Raw genomic sequence first — 18,264 nt, forward strand, 5'->3', positions numbered from 1 at the left:
AAACAGAGAAATACTAGAGAGTTTGTGGCTGGTTTGAAAACTGGGTGGCTGATTGGAGAAAGTCATCTGTTTTGGTTGCTGGCTTTTTGTGAGAAACTAAATATTAACATTGACCTAATTTTGAGAGAATTTACAATTAAATGGTTTGGATTGCGTGAAATACGTTGGTTCCAAGTTTTTCCAAAATTGTTAAGTCTGAGAAGTACAGGCACGCAGACGTCATACTAATTCATTGTGAACACAATGATTTGGGGAATGAACGATGGGTGTCCCTTACTTTAATGATAAAACAAGACATGGGGAAAATAATGGAACTATTCCCTCACACATCTTTATCTTTTCGAATCTCACTCAAAGGCAAAAATGGAGATGGACCAACAGATTTAGTGGTGAAATTGAGAAATCCCGGAGAAATGTTAATAAAGCAGTTTCAGCATTCATGATCACAGCCAATTATGGATTTCGAACAACAAAATACAGTGCAGCATAGCCAATTTCTATTGACATGACGGAGTACACCTAACCGATGAAGGAAACGCAGTGTTCCTTCATAACATTTAAACAGTAATCCTGATGTGGTAAAGATCCACACTCAGTGTACCCGAAAACAGTCCTTTTAAGGACTACTCATCATACATTAATAACAACATTTATTTTATTATACCCGCCGCTACAGTTCATTGACGTTTACCATAACCGCAGTTAGAAAAAGTCAATTAAAAGGGGGGGCTGACTTCAAGTTTTATACTACAATCCAACCTAAATAATCAATACAGTACAACACTACTCATGCACTTATGTAAAGTAACTGGAAAATAGGAAAGCATAGAAAAAAACATAATAAACTAAAATAGGCAAATATTTCACACCACACAATATAATATCATAAGTGAGAATGCACAAATTAAAATAAATTTTATGGAGCATCTAAAAATAGACTACACATGCTTCTTTTTATTTTAATTTTGTTAAACTATGTTCTTCTATTTTTCTCCAAAGTCTCACATGCTCAAAAGTCTGAAAACACACATACATAATAAAAAAGACTCTAATACCTACCAGGTCACTGGTGATTTTTCACCCGTGACGTTACTATACCAATACAAATAACTTTAAAAAATAAATTAAACACAGACAACCCCAACAATATAGCCACAAATACAGAACTATTGTTACACGTGGGTATCTGTAGTCTCAGATTTAGCCGCAAATATTGGCAAAGCAACCAAAAGAATTGCTTCCCTGGCCCCCATGCCATCACCAAGTGCCCCCCTCATCCGTGCCAGCTCCCCTGACTCCCCAGATGGCCTCCTCACCTCCTCTGCCCTCTCCCTTTCAACCCAAAGCACATGCTGCTTCTGTGACGCTTGCTTTCAGATGTCAGATATACGAGCTATAGCTGAGGCTACAGAAATCTGTCTGTTGCAAACTCGGTGCCTGGACCCCCTCCAACTCCCCAATTTCACTCGGTGCCCTCTAGCCATCCCCCACTTCTACCCTGGTGGTATATGTATGTTTTTTACCTGTCTATAGCTTTTTACTGCATTTCATTTTCCCATACTCTCGGTAATAGCCGCGAATATCTCTCGCATCGAGGGAAAAACAAGATGGCAGTCATTTCATTTCTGAACACCATGGTCCTGCAATGTACCATGGGAGATATTTCTATTTTTGGGGGGGGGTGGCATCCCCTTCTCCGTCAAATACTTAAATAACTACTCCACAGATTAACCCAAAACCATGCATCATGGAGTGAGAATCAACGCTTTGTGCCCAAGTTGTTTCAGACCTGGTCCAAATCCGTCCAGCGGTTTTGGCCATGCGCTTTGGCAAAAATGTATCTTTTTTGTCTATGGGAAAATGAATGGGATTTAGGCCATACTTTTGGAAAAAAATATTATTTTGATGCTTAATAACATTTTTATTTTTCAACAAATCTTTACAAAACCTTTCAGTCCAGAGGGCCCACAGACTTTTAATCACTTTTGAAATTTGGGTAAAATTTGTTACTCGAATCAAAGGTTATAACAATAGAATTTTGAGGGGTTCCTATATATCTCTGAATCACCTTAACTATCGGTCGGCTATCATCACCCTATAATATATAACTAAAGCATAGTGGGTATAACAGGAGCCGCACCAGCCTTTCCAACTCCTTCCAACCATCTCTCATTCCTGTGTTCCACCCTCGCGAGCACCTGCTCTTGCAAGACCCGCAAGGCTGCAGGATCGTCTCACGTGACGCTGACCCTCCACATCCCATCTTCTTCACAAAGACACACAAAAAACAAATGTAATGAACATAGTCTCTGAGATAGGTAAGTCTACAGCACATTCTTCAACTCCTGGAACTCATCAGCCCTGTAGCTGTAGCACCTCATCCAGACAAGACACCAGACCAGCGAATCCCTCTTCCACAGGGTGCCTTCCCATCTGACCTGCTCGGCAAGGAACTCGCACCAGTACTGTTTGAATCCACCCCTTCTTAATCATCACTCATTCCAAGTTCCATATGCTGTTATCCTTGGTCTTAACTGCAAATCTGAACACCTCTTTCACTCTGATGGGATCAGACCATTTACATGCCCCAACCTGAAGTGTTGGAGGCAGCTTGATCCTCACACTTCCCAAATACGTGACAACACTTTGTCTCACTCCACTCCGATCATACAACTCCTTGTTCCTTAACTGACTTCTTGTGATACTCGCTCTCACACTTCCCAAACTCTCCACTGATAAAGCAGGCCTACCCATCCACAAGGGGAACAAGCTTTGTATTATATTTCCTCCCCCTCCTGAGCTCAAATGGTGAAATACCAGTGGTTCTGTGTGGGGTGGACCTATGAGCTTTCAGAAACTCCTGTACAGCAACTTTCCAATCACAACCATTCGTCCACACCCACCTGATTGCTTCATTCAACACCCTGTTAAAGTGCTTCACCACGCCATTGGTTTGTGTGTGGTAAAAAGCACTGGTTTTGTTGTGATAGGATGCATCCGACAATAGTCACTCCAGTCTTTCGATCTGAACTGAGTATTTATCAGTCAGAATCACTCTGGGATAGACTTCTGTAGCACACAACTCATCGAGTAAATGAACAACTTTTCCTGAAGTCACACTGTCAGTCACCAATACCTCTGCCCACCTAGTGAGCAGATTCAACACCACTAAACAGTAAAACTGAACTCCATTGTACCAAACGGAACCCAAAACATCCATTACTATTTTGTCTGAAGGCTGTGCGGAAATATCAGTTATTACCATAGGTTACTCCGGAATCACACTCACTTTATTGCTTTTGCAAAGGGTACAATCCCTGACGGCCCTCTCAATTTGAAGATTGCAGGCAGGCCACCAGTAGGCAATGCAAATCCTTTGTTTTGTTTTCACTATGCCCTGGTGTCCTTCATGACCCCATTCAGACGTTTTCTGATCCCTTCAGGGTGAATGATTTTATCACCTCTCCACAGCAGTTCATTCTAGATTCATCCTTCACCTCCCATAAGCTCCTGAGGTTCAAACGCTCTGCCTGATTTTTTCTGAGATTTACCCTTGACAGTGCACGCAAGAATTGTTCAAGCTTCTCATTGCATCACATGTCTCTTTCCCACTCTTTCTCACTCTTCCCGTGAAACTGAACTGTTGCTGACCTCAAAAACGATCTTATTTTCTTCATTTTTATCCCCTTTCTTGAAATTTGATGACATTCGTGATAGACAATCAGCGGCACGGTTCTGCACTCCCTGAATGTATTTCATGATGCAATCATACTCCTGCATTTGAGATACCACCTTCTGATCCTTTTTGAAACCTTATCCAATACTTTTGATAAGATAATCTCAACTATAGGTTTGTGATCCATGAAAAATTGAAATTGGGTACCCGACACAAAATTTCAGGACATTTCTGTGGACCACTTGACAGCCAACGCTTCCTTCTCAGTGGTAGCGTAGTTCTCTGTTCCTTTCAACACTCTCAAAGCAAAGGCTATCAGGTTATCTGTCCCACCTTCCACTTGAGTCAATACAGCTCCCAAGTTCATGTTATTAGCCTACCTTTCTTGTAGTTTCGCACTGTGGGGCTTTAGCTAATTATCTTTTATGAGTGCAAACTCATCTTTGCAAGCACCATTCCATATGAAACCTCCTTTGTTCTTAAGCAACTCTCTCATATTGGCAGTGTAAGAGGCACATTTGAGAATGAATTTTTAATAAGTTTTTAAAAAACATGTCCAAGACATTCAATTTCACTTCTGTTAATCTTGTTCTTTTCCTTACTAAGAGTAATTCCTGCTTTTTGTAGTTTCTCAAACACACCCTTGAGCCTTTTGTGTGTGTTTGTAGATTGTCTGCATAGACCAATATGTCATCCCGAAAGAAAGGAACTCCTGGATCACCATCAAATATACACTACATGAGCTTCAGATGCACTGACACTGCAGAGATGAGCCCAAAAGGCATCCGCTTGTACTGATATAGGACTTTTGGCATAATGGAAGCAGTCAAATGTCTAGATTCTCTATGCAAATTCACTTGATGATAGGCTGAAGTGAAGTCCAATGTGGAGAAGTAACCAGCTGGTCCAATGGTGGAGATGATCTCTTGGATGTTGGACAGTGGATGTCTTTCTGTACAATGCATTTGTTCAGTTCTCTCATATCCACGCAAATCTGTATCTTCCCAGAACTTTTGCTCACTACCACCAATGGGGAAACCCACTCTGAGTCATAGATGCGTTCAATTAGATCCTGTTCCACCAATTTGTTTAGCTCTTGGTTGGCTTCATCTCTCATGGTGAGGGGTATGTTCTGCATCCTTTTGTCGACTGATGCACAGTTATCTTTGAGAATGATCTGATGAACAAAAGCCTTCAAACATCCAACTATGGCCTGAAAAATGTCTTGCATCACATTCATACCAATTGATGAACTGCCTACTGACAGAACGGCATCTCCTACAAGCTTGACTAATAACTTTTTTGGTGTGTCACTAATGATACTAATGATACACTAATGTTAATCTTCTTCAATTCTCAGCCCAAGACGCAGAGAAGAAATTATTGGTAGCTCACAACCAACAGATAACAGAGCCACTGAAAAGGGCCCTTTCATTGTTTTTATGCTCACCAGACACATTATTCCAACACATTTTATTTGTTTTTATTCAGATTTTAAACATCATGCATTACCAAACTTATTTTTGGGAACAACCTCCTACTGCCTGTAGCACCCATGTCCTGAGGAAAGTTTGGAGGTCTTTCCTCAAACTATGTCAACCAGAAAATGCTTTCTGTATGACCCCCGAACTGGAAATACACAATTAGTGTTGACAGATGTAATCTGCTGTTATCTTTTGCAGCACATATAATAACTTTCTGTTACTAACCTCACTTTTTCAGAACCTAAAGTTCCTGTGCTGTGAATAACACATTAATTGGTTGTGTTTGTTGTTTTAGCATGCAACTTTATTTAGAATAAAATTTCTATTAACAGTATCTCAATCTGTGAACTTGTTTATGAATGTCTAAGTGAACTACATTTTAGCTTACTGTAGGTTGTTTCGGCACTACCTGTTCGTTGAAGGGAGGGGTACCCTTGACTCATCTCTTTTCTTATTAATCTCATATAACCATCATGAGTCAGGCCCCCCTAAAACAAAAAAGAGGGTATATACCTATCTCTTTAGATATTTTTATTCATAGGTGCATTGGCTGTTGTCCCAGAAAAGCCTAGAGAGCTATGAACAGCTTTTTTTTATACAAGAGAATTGTAATGTACCAGCTCAAGGTCACTGGCGCTCAGCCTAGTTTCTTGCACAGAACACTGATTTAATGTACTTTGCAAAAGCAAATCTAATCTTGTGGCTTGCTTTTTACTAAATACTAACCTGCATTGCATTCTGTACTAACACGTGAGCATCGAGGATGGATCTAGGGCTCAGAAAAATGGTTAGACACAAAATTACATGTAAATGTGAAAAGGTAGCAGTTAGACTCTCCCTCACCGCTCAATAAGTCTCATGTCCTCTACAGCCAGCTGTTTGCCTATGTGGATGGCTTTGTTTCTGTTGACCAAATGCCAATTGGATATCAACATATCATTGACGCCTTATATATATATGTCGTTTCAGGAATGAATTAAATATTATTAAGGACAAAACCAAAATCATGGCCCTGCAGGGATATACATCCTGTCATACCAACCAGAGAATACTTATTGCACTTTCGTACATTGTTTATCATTATTATCTATTAATTTGCTTTAACAATTATGTATTGGGCAATGCACTAGAACAACATCAAAATAAAGGTGGGCGCAAGCTCCAGTGCTCTGCATCAGTGTCAAGATAATTATTATTCTTTTTCCACTTTATCAATAATTAATATTGACATCTACGAGTTTTAAGAAAGCCCCAATATTATTTTATGTGCCTGAATTGCAAAGTTACTGGAAGAATACCTTGACCTGAACCATTAGAAGAGAGGGTCTGGAAAAGAATTATTTAGCAACGAAAGTTATCCTTAATTGAGTCCATTATCATAGAAGTATGTGCAAAGGATATCTCAGTCAGACAAAGGCTCCACATTTCTTAAATCAAAGCTGTTAGGTTTGCATTACATAAGATCCTTTACACAGACATTGCATATATTTCTGGATTAAGTACAATCTTTTTTCTTGCTGTCACAAGGATGCTTAAATCGTTTCAGTAGCCCCTCCACTGTATAACCCCAATATGTCAATGGAACAATGTAAAGTCAACCAGAGTAAGGGCCTGATTTACCCCCAAAAAAAATCAATGGGATTGTCCCATGTTAAATAATGTTTGCAAATCAGGCCTAAGGCGCCTCTTTTTTTTAATCAAGTTGATAGCCGTAGCTTACATAGAGACCTTTACAAGGACATTGAATATGTTTGCCATTTAAGAAAAACTTTTTTTACTGCTGTCACAGGTTACTGAATCCAATTCAGTAATACCACCACGGAATATCCACACTCTGTCAATGGTACAATTCAAAGTCTAAAAAGAGAAAAGATCACAGAGCTTAAATAATGTTAGAATGCATGTCATCTGTGGACTATGTGGACCATAAGGTAAGCTTCACAGATATGGTTGATTTATTTACATTCATTATTTGATAGGAGACCAATTCTGTTGTCTTTAAAACCTAGAAACCACGTCAGCGCTGTGGATTATTGCACTAGAATAAACCCAGCACATTCCTCTAACATTGTAGAATGATGTGTCAGCAGGAATAGCCTAACGAGGCTACTATGTTTACAGGAAAACTTCAGTATGACACAAGCTACATTCACTTTTCTAAACTGGGCAAATGGAGCTGTGCATGTGTAAAGGTAATTCTTCTTTATGTGGAACTTCAGGAAAATTGATAAGTTGGAAATGCCCCAGCAAAAAAATGAGTACTGCTCTGCAGGAGTACAGAGATGTTTAGTGCGTAAACCCCCAACTCAGCCCCAGACTAGTACTAAACCAGCAGTTATTCCACCCATAAAGGTAAACACAGACACAACCTGATGGTTATACCTACTTCACCTGTTTTGGTAATGAGGGCCGAGGGCAGGCTATTAAGTGATAACAGTAGCAACCGAAACAGCAATAGTGCAAGGATTCCAAAAAAAAAGAATGTCCAATCAAGGTTTTATAAAGTTACATATATTTTAATTAAACAATTAAGCATGTAATCAACTAACTAGAAACGCAAACAAAAACCCACTGCTCTGGAGAGAGCAGAGAGAATGTAGAACTGGTATAGAATAGAATTCTGGGTACTTGATCAGGCATGCAATTGCAGAAATGCCACTGTTCCTAAGATATATCTTTCAAGAAAAGAATTGAAATGAGAGCTTATAAGTCACTAAAGTGCCAAAAGTGGACCAGAGTTACAGGGCCTATTGACAGTACCCTCATCTTGATTTAAGGCAATCCAACAGTGTCAAACTTGCCTTCTCTGCGCTTTTCTTGTGGTAGAACCGGGCTCGAGATGCAGCGATTTGCATTGATCTAGCAGTGAGTCAGCATTGAGTTGGCTTCGAGGCGGGGCTTTGTGCAGTTTGAATCAGCATTCAAGGTGCTACAGTTGAAAGGGTTCAAAGTTGCAGTGAATGCTACTTATGTGAAGAGGTGTGAATCTGTTTGGTGAAGATTTGCGGCGTAGGGATTGCCTTTTTTGCTGATATCGAGAAGCGGCACAAATGGGGTAAGAAAGAGTAAATACTCGGAAAAGATATACATTGAGATTTGGTATTTGGTAATCAGGAATTTGTTTATATATATATATATATTTTTTAAAATGCTTTCCAAATTAAATTCAAATGTGTTAGGGGTTGTATTTAGGCTATTTAACATATTGCTTTTGTGTATTTAGATGAGAACTGTTTTATTTAACTTTGTTTTGTGAATATAAAGTGCGCCACTGAGACGCGTTCATGGCAGAGTCGTGGTTACATTGTGTTTTGTTTTGATTGAGTGAGGTTTTCAGTTGATGCGAAGTGTAAGGGCATCAAAGAAGGAGACTGACACAAAGGTGGCATGATTTTGGTTATAGACTTTTATTTAGGAAAATGGAAAAGAGGTCCTCACCTTCCCTAACTTCTAAGAGGGTTTTCCCTGCCTCAAAACTAATACTAAAAGAGTCTGTCAAGATGTCTGTCAAAGTATAAGCCACAGTCCTGTGTCAAAAACATACTTCTATCCCTCACACTCTAAAACTAAAGAGTAAACCAACATAAAGTTCCTCCACTAAGTAGAGTTGCTCCTTTGTCCTGCTTTGGGATTGCTGCTTAACCAAAATGTTCCTTCAAATATAAACACCAAGGGGAATGACTCTGATTCTCTGATTAGTAGGTTTCCAAACCGTCTTTGTACAATGTTCACTCTAGGAGAATGGCTGATTTCTCCTGGTGTGATTCTGTACCAGTTCAAACGAACCAGGGGGAATGACTCCCTTCCCCAGGTATGTCTTGATAAAATGCACAACAAGGGCAGAGGGAATGACTCCCTTACCCTGGTTTCACCAACTTGACTTTTATTCCTCCCTTCTCTTGTTCTGCTTCCCCTGACGTCTCTCTGCTTCTACTTTGCTACCAAGAGAATGGCTCCCTTCTCCTGGTGTTATTTCATATTCAATGCTTTCAGATTGATGCAGGTTTTACCTTAGTAATTTGCTCTCATCAATGTCCCAAATCTTCTCATTATCCCAGATCCTTCTGTTGTGACTAGTGGACTTATCTCTGCCACTATGATGAAGAAGATTTCCTCTCTGCTTTAATGTCTCTTTGTTGGGGTGCCAGACGCTTCTTATATCACAAGTGGTGTCCGCTTTCCCAGTGTCTGCGATGGACAGGGTCCCAGACCCTTCCCTGATGGCCAGTGGGCTCTTCTTCCCCACTACAATGGTGGGCAGGGTCCCAAACCCTTCCCTGGTGGCCAGTGGGCACCTCTCCCTCGCTGTGATTGTGGACAGGGTCCCAAACCTTTCCCAGACCCTTATATTCCTTGGGTTCCAAACCCTTACTTTCCTCCCCTCTTCACTAGGCCCACTTGGTTAACTCTCCTGCCAAGTACTGCCACGAGGAGGATTACTCGTATCATCAAGGTAGTTTAACCCACAATCAGTATTTCCAATCAACTTGGATTTACTTTCAAGCTTTATGCCCCTAGCGGTTCCTGTGTCAAACCCGTTAGCTTTGCTGGCTTCAGGACGCTTTGCTGGTTCTTGCTGGGGTCTTGCTTCCTTCAGAAGCGTTGCACAGGACTTCCTTGTCTCAGCAGCTCTTGCTCTACTTTCTTTGTCCCCGCTTGGTGTGCCGGCGGTATAGGTACTGTTGCAGGGACACACGGTCCACCCTCTCAAGTTCGCGCCACCACTCCTCAACCTCAAGCCATCTTTGCAACCAACCTCACACCACCGGGCAAAAGATTCTCACCTCACGCTTCTCGTCTCCAGCTGATGACTCATTTTGGCTTCCTGTGAGTGTTCTCTACTCTGCCTTTGGTTTTCCTGGGCTGGACTGCCCCACCTCCAGGATGGTTCTCTCTATCTCTCAGTCCCTTGTCAGTTTTTGTTTGTTTTGGTTACCACTGCCACAGAGCACTAGAATGTTTTCTCTCGTTCCATGACTCCCTCTTCATGGCTCCTTGGGGCTATCTCTTCTCAGTACTTGCATTGGACTTAACCTTTGCTTTTCAGAAGATCTTGTTCATCTCAGTTGATGAAACTGACAGGATGTTGCATTTTACATCTTGGTTGGTTTTCTTTGTCTCAGTTGTTAAAACTACCCTGGTGTTACAATAGCACATGGTTGTGTTAGTCCAGTGTGAAAGGGTGCAAGAGGTTTTGGGTTTGGGCGTTGTGCTGTCTATCAGCCAGATGGTCGTCCTTATCCCCAGTACAGGAGTCCCTCCCCATGAGGTCCTCCTGAATTAAATGACCACAAGAGGACTATTGGGTAGCAGCCTCAACTACCTAGCCTCATGAGAAGGGGCTCCCCCATGTGGAGAAGTGACGACACCTAGTGAATCGTCACAGAAGGAAGATTTCTCAATTCAGTGTTTTCTTCGGAGTGGTTCTCAAAGTCAGGATTTGTATAGAAGTTGTAAAAGTTTATTTTAGGTTTGTTTGATGTTTTATATGTTTGAAGGGAGTTATGAGGGGCGAAAAGGAGGTAGATTAGTGTTGGCAGTTTTGGGAAGGAGACTGTGGGCAAGATAAATCTGCACTATTTCGCATTATTTCTCAATTCATTAGACGTAGCTGACGAAGAGTATACAATGTAAAAAAGGTGCTTCTTGATCCAGTGTTCTCTACAGGGTGGTTCTCGAAGTCAAGATTTGTACAGCAGTTTGAAAAGTTGCTTTTAGGATTGTTTAATGTTTGATTTGTTTGAAGGGTTACAAAGTGGTTTACAAAGTTGGGATTTGTACAGAAGTTTGAACAGTTGCTTTTACGATTGTTTAATGTTTTGTTTGTTTGAAGGGTGGATATGAGGGGTATAAGGGAGGCAGAGAAGTGTTGTTAGTTTTGGGAAAGTGCCAATGGGCATCGAGATAAATGTGCACTGATCGGCATGATTTCTCGAATAGTAAGACATGACTAAGGTAAAGTTTACAATGTCAAAAAGGTGAAGTTTAATTTCCGAAAGTAAAATTTTAAATTAAAACTCCAACCAAGCTGAATCCACCAATATATGCAGAAACATATTTTTCAAATGTTGCATGTCTCTTTCTTGCACACGTGATCTGCTGTAACAGTGATGTCACTCATGATGCCATGTGTGATGTCACATGTGACATCATCAGTGATGCCATTTCTGATGTCATCAGTGTGCGTAAGAGCAGTGCAATTCGGTCATCAGAGTTAAGATGGTGCAGCTTCAGCACTTGCTGAATTTCACAGGTTTTATTACATTAATTTTGTACCTTAACATCACTTCAAATAAAGTTTCTTCACTGAATTTCAAGGGTTTTGGTGCATCAGATTGTTTCACCTTAAAGTCACTTCAACTAAAAATGTTCATAGAATTTCAAAGGTTTTGTTGCAATGAACTTATTCACCTTAACTGTGCCTTAACTAAAGTTGTTCACTGAATGATATAACTATGGTGAGTATTGAGTTCCATAGGAAATCCGAAAATTGAATTGCTAATGACTTTTGTCTTGCATGATGGATTTGGCTGATATTTTGCAAACAAAAGGTTTGTTACATCACCCATGGCTGGGCATGTGGGTGAAAATTCAGGAAATATATGAAAAATTATTAAGAAAGCAAAAAAGTACTGTTTTCAGCCTACTGGAATTTATTCCCCATAAAGAAAAAGTCACAATTTCTGCAAAGCGCATAGCAAAAACCTCTGGATCGATTTGGACTAGGTACGAAAAAACTGGGGCACGAAGCATTGACTCGATTTCCGGGAGGGGTCTAGGGTTATTCTGTTCAGCAGTTGATAATATATTTGATGGAGAAGGGGTTGACCCCGTCTCCCAAAATTATAGCTATATCTCCCATGCTGCTTTGCAGCAGAGAGACTTTTCAGAAATGAAAAATCCGCCATTTCTCCTTGTTCGATACGACAGTTAACTGTGGTTATAACGGGTATAACCGGGATTAGCCCAAAAACTAAATGTGGAAAAAAATGACATTTGTAGGAGGAAAAAGGATGAAATGGCATCAGGCTAGAGCTAAGGAGGGGGAAAGAGGACAACATGTGAAATGGAGGAGAAGGAGGGGCTGGGGACCAAGTTCAGAGCTTGAACATTTTCACATAAACATGGTAATACTGGGGATAACTGCAGTTATGATAGAAAACGGGATCAGGAATGAAAGTGTGTCACAAGAAATGACAGATGTTGGACAATCGGAAGAGCTAGGGAGGGAAAAGGGATTTGAGGGGTGTGAGGAGAGCATGGCAAGAGTAGGGGAGCACTTGTTGCTTGCAAGGGAGGGCTGGGAAGAGTTTGGGATTTTGCTTGCTTTTTACGGTTCACCACGGTTATTTGAGGCCGTTGAAGGATGTACAAGGTTATTTGTAATACATTACTACTATAACCACAGTTATGGGGGACACTTTTATTTGAAAAGAGAGAGTTAAAGAATGAAATCATTTTGGAAAAAGTGGAATTTTACAGCTACGGGGAGGTGGGGTTAATGGGTGTGGCCGAAGGTTATGGCTACTGGGTTAATTTAAGGAACTGTATGGTGCAATATGGAAAGTGGGCACAAATGAAGACCCTGGCCAGTGGGCCTGAAAGACATAGTGGCCACAGCCCAAGGCCATGGCCATCTAGTCAGTCCTAAAGGAACATATTGGGGGAACATGCACAATGGACACAGCCTAAAGTCATGGCTAGTAGCCCTGCAGTGTTTTAAAATATACAGTGGGCATGGCCGAAGGCTGAAGGCCCTGGCTAGTGGGCTCAAAAGACATGTATAGTGCCACCTAGTGGGTCCAAAGAAACATATTGGGGAACATGTACAGTGACTAGAGGGTCGCTACTTTCTGCTCCAACTTTCAGTGTTATACAAATGACTCCCAGCTCTCTTTCAGGCTCCCCTCAGCACCCTCTTCCCCTTCTCTCATACCAGACTGTCTGGCCGCAATTCTCTAAGAAGTCTAACTATCAACTTCACCTCCTAGTATTCTTCCTTTTCTTCACTGTCTCCAGAGCTCTTGTCCTCTCTAGGCTGGTCTACTGCAACAGCCTCTTTCTAAATCTGCCTGCCTCTACTTTCCGACCTCTACAACTTATCTAAAACAGGACTGCAAGACTTGTCCTTGATCTCAAGTCCAGGGATCGTATCTCTCCCGCTCAGAAATCTCTGCACTGGCTCCCTGTGGTGGCAAGGAACAAGTTCAAGACCCTTTGCATCATCCACAATGCTTTCTAGGGGCCTCGGACAGCACTGCATCCCACTCTCTCTTCCTTAACATCTCCCTTTTCGAGCTCTCCACTCATCCACTTCCAACTCTCTGAGGGTCAGACGCTTTTCCAAGCAGAGAGTTTGGGGCAGATCTCTCTCGTTGGCTGGGGCCTCCCTCTCGAACAGGCTGCCTGCCTCTCTCATACTTAAGCAGAACCACCTCTGGTTCTGCAAGCAACTCAAGACCTTCCTTTTCAGTTCCGCTTTCTTTCTTCCTCTTCCTTGCTGATGTCCTGACTGCTCTGTGCACTGCTCACCTGGCGACCCTCTAAACTCTGGTCCAGGCTGCTGCATGTCCAGTTGCCCTCGCACTGCCTCCGGGTTCCTCCAGCACTTATGCTCTGTATCTGCAACCCTACAGTCCCTTCTCTCTGTACTTATGAGCCACCCGCTGGCTGCACTTATTGAGTTACATTCACTTCCCATCCTCAGCACTTCTCCCCTCCCATTTTCCTGCACTTGTGCGATCTTAATGACACAAGGCCTAGTAATATCGTTGTTTTGTCCTCCCTGTTCCCCCTCCTTGTCTTGTCGCGCCTAGAAATAATTATGTACAGGCACATTTTAAATGCAATATCATATCATATCAGTGGACAAGGACAAAGGCCATGGCTAACGACCCATTAAAAAACTATGGTATTACAAAACCCTTGAGATTCACTGAAAATAACTTACTTAAAGTGCATTTAAGTTTCTCAGAATTAACGCAAAAACAATCTTGAAATTAAGTAATGATCAGCTTAACTCGGTGCATTCCTGTTGCAAAGCCCATGAGCACATACATATTATAAGAGAAGGGATTCACAATGACATACGAAATGGCATGATGAGGGACATTTCGGCAGGGAATTTAACAATTTCATTAACCCTCCCCCAGATATGCACAACCCTCTGCAGTTCAAAAGCTATCAAATGTTCTAATGGGAGATAACAGTGATATCCATCAGAGAATTTACACCATTGCACTGTGAATTGCTCCATACTCGCAGCAATTTCCGTCCTGAAGAAGATGGTAAAGTATATGGAATCCACCGAAACCCATCGACCCTGAGGGGTTACCCTGACAATTTGTTGGGAACCATATAATAGATACAATGTTAAAGAGACATCCCTGCTAGCAAGAGGGAACTCAGTGTTAGCAGTTGTATGTACATAGTGCTTTGTTGAGGGAAAGGTTAGGTAGGAATTAGTCATTGGTAACTGTGATGAAATATTCTGTCGCCATGTAGATTCACCTGTGTGTTAGAATATGTGTTGATGGTGGATTTAGGTGTGCAATTTTGCATGCTTACAGCTAGTTTCCCTGTGTTGTGTTGTGTCGAGTAATGAAGAGTGGCATAGCATTATGGGGGACATCAGCGGTAGCACGCTGAGTTAAGCTGGTCATGACTTCCGACATCTGCTGAAATTTAAAGGTTTTGTTGCATTAAATCTGTGCAACTTAACTGCAACTTAACTAAGGTGTTTTTCAGTAAAAATATATATATATATATATATATATGTGATTCTGTTGCTTGATATATATGTGGTATCCATTTTGGCTTCAAAGACTTTGATGATAAGTTAACATTTCACACATTGAGCCATCTAAGTGCTTTCTTAGTGAAAGGTAAATGAAAGTCAGAACAACATCATTAGTGAGATCATGATTGTGATTATGATAAGGAGCTGTCTTTTGCGATTATGTTCTTGTTTGTTTCTGTATAATTAACTATTCTTTCTTCATCTGTTACAGTTCTCGGAGGAAAACAATACCGGATATATACATTTGCAACCTTGCAATTGCAGACCTCGTTCACATCATAGGAATGCCATTTCTTATTCATCAATGGGCACGCGGAGGAGAGTGGGTTTTTGGCAGCCCCCTCTGTACAATCATCACTACATTAGACACATGCAACCAGTTTGCATGCAGTGCTATTATGACAGCCATGAGCTTAGACAGGTAAGGACATAGTTCTCATTAAATAATGGAATTTATTTCATATCTAGATGTCTTTAATGTTGTGGTGTAGTATATTCTACATTAGGCCAAATAGAGATGTATTGTACTTGACAATAGCGGTGTGGATATTTTACTTCATGTAAAAAGCAACTGAGTTCATTTTTGAATTGTCTCGAGTTTTTGCCCTTACTTCCAAATTTAATTGCAAGTCTGAGAAGACTTTTATCAGATGAGTTTTGCTCATTCTTTGATCCTGCAATATGCATAAAAGTGTAATTTTGCAGTTACATGCCATCATTTATGTTGTGTCTATGAAACACCTCAATACCATACCTGGCTGTTATATGAGTGCAAAGTGGCATGTGATGGGCTACATTTTGTAAGTAAACATCAACATGAAGAGTTGTATGCTTTTCATCCAAGTGAGCTGTAAAGGTGTAATTGAATTGACTCCCCAAATAATTCTACAGCATCTCTTGTGGATGGGCAAGTTATTCTTTGGAGAGAATGGCAAGAGCAAACATCCCCTTGTTAGCTTGACAGGTTTCAAACATGTTCTATGTGTTCTCCCTTACCTAAACTTGATCAGACCACTAACACAGTGGTGTTCTAGAGGGTAGTATGCTTCCTCTATGTAGATGAAAATAACAAACTGATGGGTAATCAGAATGTTCCTCGATGAGTGATATATTTTAGTGTGAACCAGGGTGGAATTCTGCCTCCTAAACACATTCAGTGCTTATAATATTGAGGAAAGAATATAATTTACCAATATGATGAAAGGCCAGATGTATATTTGTCCCTGTATGTTTGTCCGATGCAGTAGCTTTGCCTGTTGTCAGCGCTATAGGGAGCTGTTGATTTAGGATATGTAGAGACAATGCCAATTCGTATAGCTTTGCCTGTTGTCTCCGCTAGAGGGAGCTGTAGGCTTGGGATATATGGTGGTCCTAATGTGTTAATGAAAAGCTGCACTGTACACAGGCCTGTTAATAACCTTTGATTGCAGCAACGGATTTGACTGAGATTTCGAAAGTGATTAGGGAATTGAGCCTCCTCCCCTCCTCCTGCCCCTCCGACCCCCCAGACTGCAAAGTTTTGTAAAGATACGTTTAAAAAAAAGAAAGTTATTAAGAAGACAATAGACATTTTTTACAAAGTTGTAGCCTACTACCATCATTTTCCCATAGACAAACAAGGTACATTTTTGCTAAAGCAAAGGTCCAAACCGCTGGATAGTTTTGGACCAGGTCTGAAACAACTTGTGCACAAAGCATTTGAAATAGGTCTTTTTGTGATTTGGGATTAGTCTGTGCAGTAGTTATTTAAATATTTGATGGAGAAATGGGTGCATCCTTCTCAAAAATGCATAGCTATATCTTGTGTATTTACCCAAAACAGTTTTTTTAATGAAACAACCGCCATCTTGTTTTTCTCTTGATGCCAGAGATAACGGCGACTATAGCTGAGGATAACATGAAATTAAAAGTAGTTAAAAAGCTATTTGCAGGTTACAAAGATTGCAAAGGACTTTAGTCTAGAGGTTGGGAGGTTGCTGGAGGACACCAAGTGTAATTTGGGAGTTACAGGAGCTACAGGGACTGAGTTTGCAAAACGAAGGTCTATGTAGAGGCGGCTATTGTCTCGAACAGCCGACATCTCAAAGCAAACTGTGTCACAGAAAAAGCATATGTTGTGGGGGAAACAGAGATAGCAGGGGGTGTGAGGAGGCCATCTGGGGAGTGGGGGTAGCTGGCACATATGAGGGAGGCACTTGCTGAGGACCTGAGGGGGGATGGGCAGGAAAGCATTTTTCTTTTCAGCCATTTTTCAGATATTCACTGTAAATGCCCTGCTTAGCTTCAAAGTGATGAAGCGGGCCAGCCCCCTCAGGCCATATTGCCAGATAAATGAGCCAAAGTTACAAGACCAAATAGAGAAATGGGCTGGCCCTTTCCTTGCTAAGAAGGGTCAGTCCCAGTTACTGGATGGATGGGCTGCTGAATGGGAAACCCAATTTTTTTTAAACCATGCTGCTGTCAGTCCTTGGAGGTTTGGCACTCAGAGACCATTGTGTTGCCTTTTGCTGAATTGCATTCTGGTATTTGTAGTCTCCTAATCAATAATAAAAAAAAATATATTTGTACAGCTACAGTGGGTTTCCCATCCATGCAGTAACTGGGATGTTCCCTGCTTAGCTTCAAAACGAGGAAGGGTTCAGGCCCTAAGGTCATGCTGCCTAATACATGTTCCCACTTCACAATACCACTTAGAGCAACATGGTCAGTCTTTGAAGGTTTTGCATTCAAAGACCATTGTTTGTCATTTGCTGAATTGCATTCTGGTATTAGTAGTATCCCGCTCAAGATCGGGGGAATAATGCCACAATTGTGCACTTTTTGCCTAACATAGTGCTATAAAGATTTGTATATTTGAGTAGCACTATGTTATATGTACTTTTCAAGTTATCTTGATAAAGCAGAGTATTGTTGAAAGCCAGACATGGGGGTGAGGAAGGAAAATGATGAGAGGGCAAGTAAGTCATGAGTGTTTGCCCATGATGTGGCATGAGAGTTTGCAATCCTGGACACTGGTGCAGTTATTTTCCCCTGATTGTGGCTGATTTTCAGGGCACAAGTAAAGGACACATGTGGGTGGACAGCGTAGCTTTTTTTCAGAGGGGGATTCAACTCCTTGTTTTTTTTTTTAAGTTGGCAAGCTTGCTCAAGTATTTGGCCACCAGGATTTTACTCAGGTTGTCATGTTCCCAATGCCGACACTTACCCACAACACCGCAACCACTTGTTTCATATTAGGACTTCGTTTTCCAGGGAATATTTCACGACAGATTGCTTGGTTTAAAAGGTTAGCACCTTTTATACTT

The 18,264-nt window shown here is 41.1% G+C and overlaps 1 protein-coding gene across 7 annotated transcripts in view; it reads left to right on the top strand.

The window, feature by feature from the left end:
- MCHR2 (melanin concentrating hormone receptor 2) overlaps window positions 1–18,264 on the top strand; it is a 2,016,060-nt gene that overhangs the window by 1,308,381 nt on the left and 689,415 nt on the right. For all 7 annotated transcript variants that reach the window (XM_069606534.1, XM_069606536.1, XM_069606532.1 and 4 more), the window contains one exon: window positions 15,171–15,380. In XM_069606534.1, coding sequence (XP_069462635.1) covers window positions 15,171–15,380 — 210 coding nt within the window. The remainder of the gene's footprint in view (window positions 1–15,170; window positions 15,381–18,264) is intronic.

This window comes from Ambystoma mexicanum, chromosome 4p (genome assembly GCF_040938575.1).
Source record: "Ambystoma mexicanum isolate Mex_15411 chromosome 4p, UKY_AmexF1_1, whole genome shotgun sequence".
In the NCBI taxonomy this organism is placed as follows: Eukaryota; Metazoa; Chordata; class Amphibia; order Caudata; family Ambystomatidae; genus Ambystoma; species Ambystoma mexicanum.